This window comes from Cynoglossus semilaevis, chromosome 6 (genome assembly GCF_000523025.1).
Source record: "Cynoglossus semilaevis isolate Cse_v1.0 chromosome 6, Cse_v1.0, whole genome shotgun sequence".
NCBI classification, from domain to species: Eukaryota; Metazoa; Chordata; class Actinopteri; order Pleuronectiformes; family Cynoglossidae; genus Cynoglossus; species Cynoglossus semilaevis.
In genome coordinates this window covers 7297733-7308298 of record NC_024312.1, presented here as the reverse complement: position 1 = coordinate 7308298, position 10566 = coordinate 7297733, and the positions used below count along the sequence as shown (strand labels likewise).

Sequence of the window (10566 nt, the reverse complement as noted above, 5' to 3'; positions counted from 1 at the left end):
GGCAGCAGATGGAGACACATTTGCTTCCCCAACATTTGGACAGGACAAGACACCAGATGCTTGGCTTTGATCAGTACGTGTTCACTTGGACTTTTGAAGGTATGATGGAGCGAGAGGCACAAAGAGCCAAGGCCAAATATCTTGGCTTTGTAGAGACAACAGCTGGAAGGAACAAACCAGGAAATCGCTCCACTTCATTAAAGACCCAGCAGGACGGCGACAGAGCTTTACTCTAGTCTCCTCCCACTCCTTCCATCACTCCACTCCTCCCTTCTGTTTGTCATTACACTCACTTGGTTGCAAACATCTTTCCTTCACTCAATACACAAGTTTAATTCACATCAGTTGTCTGGGTATCACTGACAGGTGTGACCCAAAATGTAGATTTATTTTCTAAAAATATTTTATATCTTCCGCAGACTTTAAAACTAGGTGTTCAATTCAACAGAATTATCAGGTTTTTTATTACTGTGGCCCTATCTAAACCCGTGATCTTTAGTCATGTAGGTATTTTTTTATATTCATCCTTAACTTATTTATTGTTGAGGACTTAATCATAAACAATAAAACTTTACAAACTTATTCCAAAAATATTGCTATAATAACGTGATAAAGCTTTCAATGACACACAAACTGCAAAAACCTGGCTCTAAAAGTCAAACAAAGGTTAGGCTAAATATAGATTTATTTTAGTCGTAAAATAGCCACAATTAAAAATAAAACAAGTGGAAAAAATGCTAAAGAATCTACACTTAATTATCATCATAGTTTTAAAGGGTAGAAAGAAATATAGTAGCCACAAAACGTTCTCGATTGCTAAAATAAAAAGCCTTTTAATTGTTGTAAAGCACGTATAAACAATACTTCGAAGGTCACTGTGTGGAGTCCATATGTTGCCCAAACAGATTTTATTCAAATTAGAAACAAAGACTCATAATAACATAAGCCCTGCAGTACTCACTTTCTAAAATCCTGTGGCCAGTCTGAGTTTTTTTTTTTTTTACAAAACAGCATTTGTAGCACCCCCTAGAGGGGAGGGAATGGAGCTACATGCTTCTAATCACTTGCTGTCCAGACCAGAAGTGTGTGTGTATTCTTCCAGTATTTAGTGAGAAGCTGTGACTTCTAAGCTCGTCTGACCTGATCCCCCTACAGTTTGAAAGTGTGTGTGAGTGTGTGAGTGACTCTAATCTTTCCACAGTGGATCCCTGCAGAGCTGCTTTTTCTCAGTCAAATCAGTCAGACTGCTCGGCTGCAGCAGGACGTCAACTTCCCAAAAGTGTGTTTGACAGTGGGTTTGACCTGATACTTCACCAACAGAGTCATTTATTGTTAACATGATACTGATGTTTGAAAGAGAGGCAAGTAATCTGAGGGAAATGTCTGGCAACAACCCGCTCTCAGCAGCAGTGTTTTTGAACAATTTTTGAAGTTTGCAACAATGTGCACAAAATAATTCACTTTTTCATTCTCATTAACTTTTGACATCAGGTTCTGCTTCACTGGGACTAGTCTTTGTCCCTGTTTGGGTTCCTGGTCTTCAACATTAGCAACAATGAAAGAAATGGTCCTAAAACACACACACACACGCTCTTTTGGCATCATTGACCCTGTCAGTAATAGCTGATCACTTCATGATTTGCTCATTCACTGAGTGATGACCAGATCTCCCCCCGCTGCACAAAAGAAAACACCTGTTTGAAGCTGCCTAATCCTAGCCAGCAGCCCAACTCTGGAGGCTCTTTGGGGCCCGTTTAATCCGCACAAGGGCACCAGGCCAAGGCCAGGGTAGATTAGACCCCTGCCATCCGTCCACGCACACAAATCTCAGCCTCTGCCCCCCATAACGAGGTTGAATTGGCCCCTTAATCCATGGACTTGGTGGAGCCCTCCAGCCACGCACACACCTCCCCCCCCCCCTCCTCCGGCAAAAAAACATAATCCCCATGCATCTCCGTCATAGTCCGACAAAGCCATGGCCCGGCCCAGCACTCACTTAGCCCCCCTAATCCACCACCTTTTCCCTTCTCCTGTGTGTCTGTAAAGCCATTGATTTTTTGATTTCTCTTCCATTGTCTGTGGCAGATCAAGTGTTAACGAGACAACCAGAATCCGAGGCCTGGTGCCAGGACTTTTGGCACGGGAGATTAGGGTCCTGATCTGGGCATCTGTCGCTGCCCTGGTCCCCTGTGTGTCTCTGGTTTTAAGCCTTTACTTCAGCCATTTAAAGAGTTAAATCTAAAGAAAAGATGACCCTAACATGAAAAATGTTAAAGTCATTCATAAATCTAAGAACAGGAAGCAGGAAGTTAAGGAATTCTTTCAGACAATAAACAAATACTCATTGCATCTGCACAAAATCAATCCACACCTTTTGGCAGTGTACACACATAATTCAGCAGAGTCCACTCACACACAATTTAATTTACATTGTTATGATGTTTAAACTCACGTCTGTTTCTTTCCAGACAGGTAATAAAATGCAAATAAATAAGAGACAGAATATAAAAATATTTTGTGTTATATAACTAGTTAAATGGATATCAGACAGAATGATAATGATGTTCATTGTTTCAAGTCAGATCATGAATCATATTTAAACACTGATCATTTGAGGTTATTTATATATATTAAGAACTTGGAATGGGCCCAAATCTTTTATATTTTTCCTATTTGATTAGTATTAATAAATGGCTTTTTTTTCCTATTTTGTACCAGACTTAACCTCAGTCCATTCACCTCTTCACAATAGGTACATCATAAGTGTAGCTTATTTGCCGTATCACAATCACAGATACTTCTTTGACCTTTTAATTCTTTATATTTCTCCTCCGTTGTACCTTTAATACTTTGCATGTATGAATTTCCATTTTGCAATAGAAAATTATTTTTGTCAGAGAAAAGTGTCTTTTTTCCTGTCATACAGTATAAAGCATGTGATGCATTTCATTTCCAGAGGCCTTTCGTACACGAACATCAGAAAGACAAGTCCTTAAAACATCGCGAGTCAGACACAGCATAGAGAACGTCATTGGTAGAAATTGTTTTTCGAGCGTTGTCTCCATCTAGTGGTAAAGTATAATGTACATGCAAGTCAGTGTGGTGTTTTCATGCCTGCAACGACCTCTAAAGGGTATCGAAGGTACAATTTTTTTTAAGAATAAATAAATGATTTTTTTAAATAGGCACATACTGCAGTCACATACAGTTTTAAAAACCTAATTAAAATACATTTTATTACATTAAATATTTAACTACGTTAATGGAAAATATACAGCTTAATTTATAGAAGATCAAAATAAAAGTGCATCAAACACAACGTTCATGGTTTTTTTTAATAAGGCACAAAGAATGCACAATCTGATTGTGTGACAATTGTATTCATTTTGAAATTATTTCAAATGTTTCCTAAAAAAATAAAAGGACGACAAAGGAATTTGTCATGAGGGAATGACTTAACTGTCTGGTTGATGAGTTGTTCATTTCAGACCTCTTTTTTTTAAAACACATTCATTTATAATGCCATGGATAGGAATTTTAAACTTTCACAGCTGAAGTCAAGACATCTTAAAAACAGGAGATATGTCTCCAGATACACAAAACTGCTCTAAAACAATGTTTTTTCTAAACCAAACTATTGTAAAATGTGCAAATACCTGATGGTGTTGGTTAAATGAATGAACTAGAACTGTCAGCATGTTGGTTGTGTTCCCAGGCTTCACCCTAACATGACCCAGAGAACCACATTTCCAATGTTGAGGAATATGACTTATTACAAGGAGATGACCTTGTCTGTGGGCAGCAGTGGGTTGACACCGAGTCTCTGACCACACTCATTCTGCAGACAGAAGATTCATTAAATTGATTTTGGGAAATGAATGACATTAAGTAAATCAATGATTGAATGAAATGCCTGTCTGTTATTATCCAAGAGTGATGTGACCAGTTCAACAAGTACAACAAGTACATGCAGTATTTCAAATGATTCTCCGTGTTATGCGAAGTACTATTTTAGTCAAGTAAACTTGTTGACAGGAACTGCAACGGTCAGGGTTTAAGTCTTGATGCAACAAAGAAGTTCAGTTTTCCGTTTTGTCATGTAAACAAAGAGTCAACGTGGCGTGAGCTTTTTAAAAAGTCTTACCATGAAATTGACGACATTGATGTGGTAGGGAATTCCACCCAACTCCTCACACTTCTTCATGTTCATTCTCTCTGGGTCTCCAGCAGCCAGGACGGGATGTTCAGAGTCAGCCTGGAAGAAGAAGTAGTAGAAAAAAATTTAAAAAAACAACTTCATAAAACTCTTAATTTATGTTTTGTTTTTTTTGTTTTTAAATATCAGTTCACACATTCTCTCCTCAACTTCATAAAACTCTTAATTTATGTTTTTGTTTTTTTTTTAATATCAGTTCACACATTCTCTCCTCCTTTTATACACCAGTGTTTACTCACAGGCTCCAATTCTCTTTGGATGGACAGAAGGTCAGACATCCTGTCATTGAAACCAGAAGCAAAGTTTTCCGGGTTGATGGCCACAAAACACTGACCCTAAATATATATATAAAAAAAGATCCAAGAAGACAGTTAATCTGGTCTATTTCTAATCTAGAAAACCAGAGGAAACTGGTGAAAAAACACAGATAGACGGCATGGGAGTCCCTGACTTTTTAATTGCTGTAACTTTGTCGTAAAAACCACTACAGATAAAAAGGTTATTTTCATCTGTTTTGGAGAATAACTTTACAGTAAGGATAGAAACTGTCTTAAATTTACATATATATTGAAGTATATTATTAATATTTATTCCATTATCTATAATGAAAAGAACAAAAATATCAAACAACCGTACCAGATTAGCAATTCTGTCTGTTACTTTCCACGTGCGGATGTGTTTACTGTACTGGGCGCCGGCTAAGATCCCGCAGAACAATTCCACCATCATTCCCAAACCGTAGCCTTTGTAGCCTCCTGAAAACAAAACAAAAATGTCCACAATACAATAGGCTCACATCAATGATCTGGTGTTCACAGCACGTGTGTAAAACCAGGTGAAGAGTGAGTGGGGATTTCCACGACATGAATGTTGTACTTTCTGAATGAACTAAAGGTCAATCTGGGTTCTGACCTGTGGCTTCACAGCCACCAATGGGCACCAGTCCTCCTCCGTTCAGGACTTTCTTGGGATCTGGAGTCAGTTTTCCCTGAGCATCACAGCCCCATCCTTCAGGAATGGAGTCTCCACGGCGATCGTGCAGCTCCACCTGCCGAACAGAAACAGGAAAACTTAAGAAATATGATACAGTAGATGTCATTTAAAATCAAACATTTCTCCATTCTTAAGTTGCCAAGTTAATTGCAAAGATGATCTGTTTAAATGCATTTTTCCATACTAATAACTCCATCATTTGGATAAGACAATAGAACAGGTGTGAAACATAGAAGCATAGAAAAAAAAATCCAGAGCTGCCCTGGGTTTGTGATCACATTATCACAAGACCTGATGTTAGCTTATATGAATGACACCACACTAACTGACACACTAGTTTAAATATTCAAATAAAACAGCTCTAAAAAACTATAACAATAAAAGCTGCAACACTAAGTCACGCCCAGACAGATGTTACTAATCACCAGTTAAGCTGTAGCTTCACCTACTGTCATCCCTACACAGATATAGTGCTGTATGCTGCATTTTTGTGTGTTTGTCATGTGACTGTGAGAATGTTGCCGTCCAGTTTCCCAGAGGACAACAAAGCTCAAGTGTCAGAGTTATAAATAGAGTGATCCTGCCTCTATTGTCTTACCTTTCCCAGTGCCACTGCCGACGTGGCCATGTCCAGAACAAAGCTGTCTCCATCACGGGCAGGAGCCGCCACACTGATGGGGTTGGTGCCCAGAGTGCACTATGAATAGCAGCGTCACACAAGATAAGAATGAGAAACTCGCTTTGTATTTTCCACATTAAGTCATTATGCAAATACTTATAAACAGTTATACACGGTCTGATTGTACTGAGTAGTAGTAGTAGTAGTGATGTATTTACCTCTTTACCACGGGTAGGGACGACCAGTGGGGACGTGTTGGTGAATGACATGCCCTGTTTTCAATCAGATCAAAAAACATCAGGGAAAAATTAAAAAATGTTGATACAGAGAAACAAATATAAACATCGGTTGGATAAATAATATATGGCTATAAAAGGCTGTAGAATCCACAATTAAAAACCAAACGTGGACACTGTGTGATCGACAGCCGGGCCGTCCAATCCTAGACTACATCACAGGATCGTCCACTGGTCAGCTGTCTTTAACTGGGCTGTCTGTCTTTTGTCCGACCTCATGGTCCAGACCTGTGCTGGGCTCCGGGGGTTTGGTACACACTGTCCTGTAGAGGCCCTTGTGTAAATATTGAAAACAGGGCACCAGGCAAACATGACCTTGACTCACAATCATGTTGCTCTTCAGAGCCTGCATGGAGTAGTATCCCGCAATACCGTAGTGATTGGAGCCTATGAAGACAAATACACATAAAAAATATGATTTTACATCAATGATGTCACCACTGAGGAGGTGAGTTCAACATGAAATGTTTGTCATCAGCCAAAAGACATGTTGCATTGTTGCAGAGTTGTGTTGAATGACTTTGCAGGTCCATAAATGACACACCTCGGAGTGATGTGATTTACTGTACCTGCAGGTCGGACTCTGGACGTGTTCTCTATAGATTAACTTTTCCTCATTGGAAAAGAACCACTCACAGTTGGCAGTATAATGATAAATCACATGACATCGGAGCCTCTCACCGTGTGCCACCACCCAGCCGATGCCGACTTCTTTGGCCTTTTTAATGGCTAGGTCCATGCAGAAGTTCCCCACCACTGGACCCAGCAGGTTCTTCCCATCGACCAGGGCCGTGGCCGGGCTCTCCTTCTCTATCACCGGCTCACCGTCCTTTTCACAGATTTTTGTCTGAATGTCCTTCACGTACATGTCTAACAGGGGAGACACACACAGAGGAAGGACTCAGACATTAAGGAACCGGTTTAATTTGCATTAAAGCAGCATAACACGTCCCCTTTAAGTGGAACGAGAGCGGCCCACTGACCCATCCTGTTAAGTCCGTGGCTGTAGTGGCCTCTGTGGTCACCCTCCACCAACACCTCGGCCAGGCTGCGTGCATGATGTGGCTTGGTGCCCACGGCCCCCATACATCTCTCAATGAAGAGCTGCACCTCCGCCTTGGTAATCAGACATCTGCAGCGAGAAAATGTTCAGTCAGCGTGGTCTAATAAAGTTCAAGGTCAAGACAAGGCAGAGATCTTTGGAGAAAATGTTGGATGTTACATGAAGAATAGCTTCAACATGGTACTTTAGTGATATCTTAACCACAGCAGAGAGAGAGAGAGAGAGAGAGAGAGAGAGAGAGAATCCACAGCTTTTGTAGGTTGTATTTCCTGCATGTGGCCCCTTTACCCTGTTGGTATGTCCTTTGGAACACATCTGGAAACCATCAAGCCCTCAGTGTGTTTTAAAGCTGGACGTTTTATTTACATCACCTCTGAAAAATGTTACAAGAACCAAACGCTTACATAAGAAAGGAATGGTCGAAGTTCAATGAACAGAGATGAGGCTGCATTTACAGTACATTGTTTGGTTGCTGTGAAGAAATGTTGGTTTTTTGATAACAGCTACTTTGACCGAAAAAAAAACAAAAAAACAAAAAAAAAACAAAACTTTTTCCTTTTTGCTCCACATTCTGTCAGACTGTGTGTTTTAAAATCCATGGTCCAACGTTGCAACAGTGTCCACACACAGTTGCTCTTGTGAAGACCCAAGAAAAAAAAAATAGTGCAGCAGTTCGCTTAACAGAAAGCTCACTTAACCTAATCCTAATCCTGCATGAGATTGAGAGCTACCTGAGAGTAACACCCCAACACTCACCCCAACACTCACCCCAACACTCACCCCAACACTCACTCTAATCCCCTGTAAACTGTACAGTAAACATGATGAGTTAGAATATTGAGACAGTGATGAGTTTCTTTGTTCAGGTATCAACTGAATAAATATTCATTGTTACTGTAAGAGAGTGTCATGTGTTCAAACACAGCACAGGCGGATTAAAGTGACATCTACAGCAAAACATGTATTAGGTAAAGTCTTCATATCTAAAGCCTTTTAATCATTCTTTTAAAAAGTCCTTCAAATGTTATTAAACCACTGTTAAAATTGTCGTTACGCAACAGGAAGTGTGGGCCAAACTCAAGTAAACATCACGTGGTAATAGACGAAACAATGTTAAACAAAAACACTCTTCGCTCGTCAGTCGTGGTGTTAAACGTCTGTCGTTCCTGCTCTTGTCTTCATTTCCCATTACCCTTCGCTCCCCCACGTTTCCTGCTCAGTGCTCTGTGGTATTTGGTGGGGACTGGAGGAAGGGTTTGTGTTGTAACTTTTGGAATGCACTATAATTGAATCATGATATCATTTGCAGACAGCCCCCCAGAGTGGAGAGCACTTCCTTTCCCAAAGATATAGTTCTGTACAACCAGTTTTAGTCAAAATGCAAGTCACTTTATCTGCTGCCCTTCAGAATGGCAGCTCTGTGTAAATTCAGGCATCAGACGCTACAGAAGGATTCTCAGTCAATACTGTGTCTGATCTAAAGATATTTGCTTCTAAATTCATTCCACTCTGGGTTCAAATTCTGGATTTAAATCACTTTTGCAGCTCAACACAACTCAGTTTTCTTTAAGAAAATGTTATTTGAAAATCCAACAGTCCTCCACATTTCTCACTCTTTGTGTGCCTCACTTTTACTTTGGACAACTGACACCTTCATGCTTTAGCGCCTTACATAATTTTGACAGCCCCACCCCTTTTAAGACCCACAAGTTGGAGCTTTACATTGGCCCATACATGTAAAACAGGAACTGCTTCAAGTCAATGTATGAAACGACATCGAGCTCCTGACTTTTAGTCTCCCCACATACTGTATCTGAGGAAGAAATATTGACTGTTTTTATTACTTTCACATCTTTAATTCATCAATAATTCAGTCCAAATAACAAAATGTAAGTACTTCCACTTTAAGTCCCTGTACCTGTGCAGTTTCCGTCCATTGTTTCCTGTCTCTACACTAAGCTAACCAGCTGCTGTCTATATTTAGAGTTCATACAACAGAGGCTCACAAACCCTCTTTCAAAGACAGTCAGAGTCAATACCATCAAAACACCAGGGGCAGATACTGTGACTAAAATGAGCGATCATTAAACTGCATAAACATCCGTGACAGTCTGTGACTACGACTGCATCAGTTATTATAGTAATGTCACTAAATTCAAGTCAGAACTTTTCAAAGACTCCGTGCGTTCGGCAGCAGATGCTAAAGGTAATGTCACTAAATTCAAGTCAGAACTTGCTAAAGAGAAAACACTTTTCATCCTTGATTCTTGTTGTAGCATGTTGCCAGGTTGTTTCCCACACAATGGGCTTTTAAAGCTTTACCAAATGAAAACAAATAGGGTATTTATGACCTGGGTGCCTCTTTGTTTGGACACCCTTCAGGGCAATTGTTAGTCAGGAGTGATCAAAATACCACAAATATTAGTTCTGCAAGGATTAGTTAAATGTGTGTCTGGTCATATGCTGCAGTAATACTGTGTAATAATGTGACTAAACCTTCTTGGAGTTGTGAAACATCTTTGACTTCCCATATTTTGACTATATCTTTTTTGTTTGGAGCAAAAACAAAACACTTGACATTTTCTTTTCTTTTTTCACGTTAGAGGAATTCGTGCACAGTTTGTGCACGTGTGTTTTACAGAACAACTTGAAAGTCAAGTGAGCTAAGAATACTGCGTGATGAAAATACAGTACTAATGAGCATATAGAGTAATGTGAACTGCTTTGTTACTGTAGCACAAAGGCAGCGATTGTGGTAAAAAAATATGCACATTTTTCTCTGACAAAAAAAGAGAGAAAACTTTCAAAGACGCTTCAACCCACTTAGTACATGAAAGAAAGGCACACATTGAACGCACAAAAAAGTATTTAAAATAATCTTTAGTCTTTCGTCACACGTGCCACTTTATCAAAACACTGATCTATGCTGAAAACCCGTGCAGGTCTGAACGCAAAGCTTTCTTTCCTGGCCACAGATGTGAAACTGTAGCCCGTGCTCAAATCACTGACTCCAGCTGAACTTCTGAAGGTTGAGGAGCTCCTCTTACCTGCTCATGGTGAAGTTCTGGGTCTTTGTGCCTCTTCAGGTTTCAGATGAGACGCTCGGTGCAGTGGAGAGTGACTGACCCACAGCTGGTGTCAATGATCATTTACTGCGGCTCCACCTCCTTGTTTTTCGAGTTCTGTTCAACCCCACCCCGCTGTTGCCAAGTCTACCAGGTACAGCCAGTATCTATCAGTGTTTGTGTGGGCGTGTTGGAGGAGGAGTAGGAGGAGGAGGAGGTGAAGGAGGAACATATATGTACTGTATCTCTGTTTCCTGGTGTAATGTTTCTACAGGAGAACTTATGTAAACTTTGTATGTCACTGCTGCTGCACG

At 40.1% G+C, this 10566-nt stretch overlaps 1 protein-coding gene across 1 annotated transcript; it reads right to left on the bottom strand.

The window, feature by feature from the left end:
* Positions 1 to 3316: 3316 nt before the first annotated feature.
* On the bottom strand, positions 3317 to 10392 carry LOC103379955 (uncharacterized oxidoreductase YjmC-like). The gene is made up of 11 exons (XM_008311692.3): positions 10235 to 10392; positions 7108 to 7256; positions 6806 to 6994; positions 6450 to 6511; positions 6047 to 6100; positions 5808 to 5906; positions 5129 to 5264; positions 4853 to 4971; positions 4456 to 4551; positions 4145 to 4255; positions 3317 to 3838 (listed from the first exon to the last, which is right to left on the bottom strand). Exons 1-11 carry the CDS (start codon positions 10240 to 10242, stop codon positions 3773 to 3775), a joined length of 1089 nt encoding a protein of 362 aa, XP_008309914.1. The 5' UTR covers positions 10243 to 10392; the 3' UTR covers positions 3317 to 3772.
* Between the last annotated feature and the right edge of the window lie 174 nt (positions 10393 to 10566).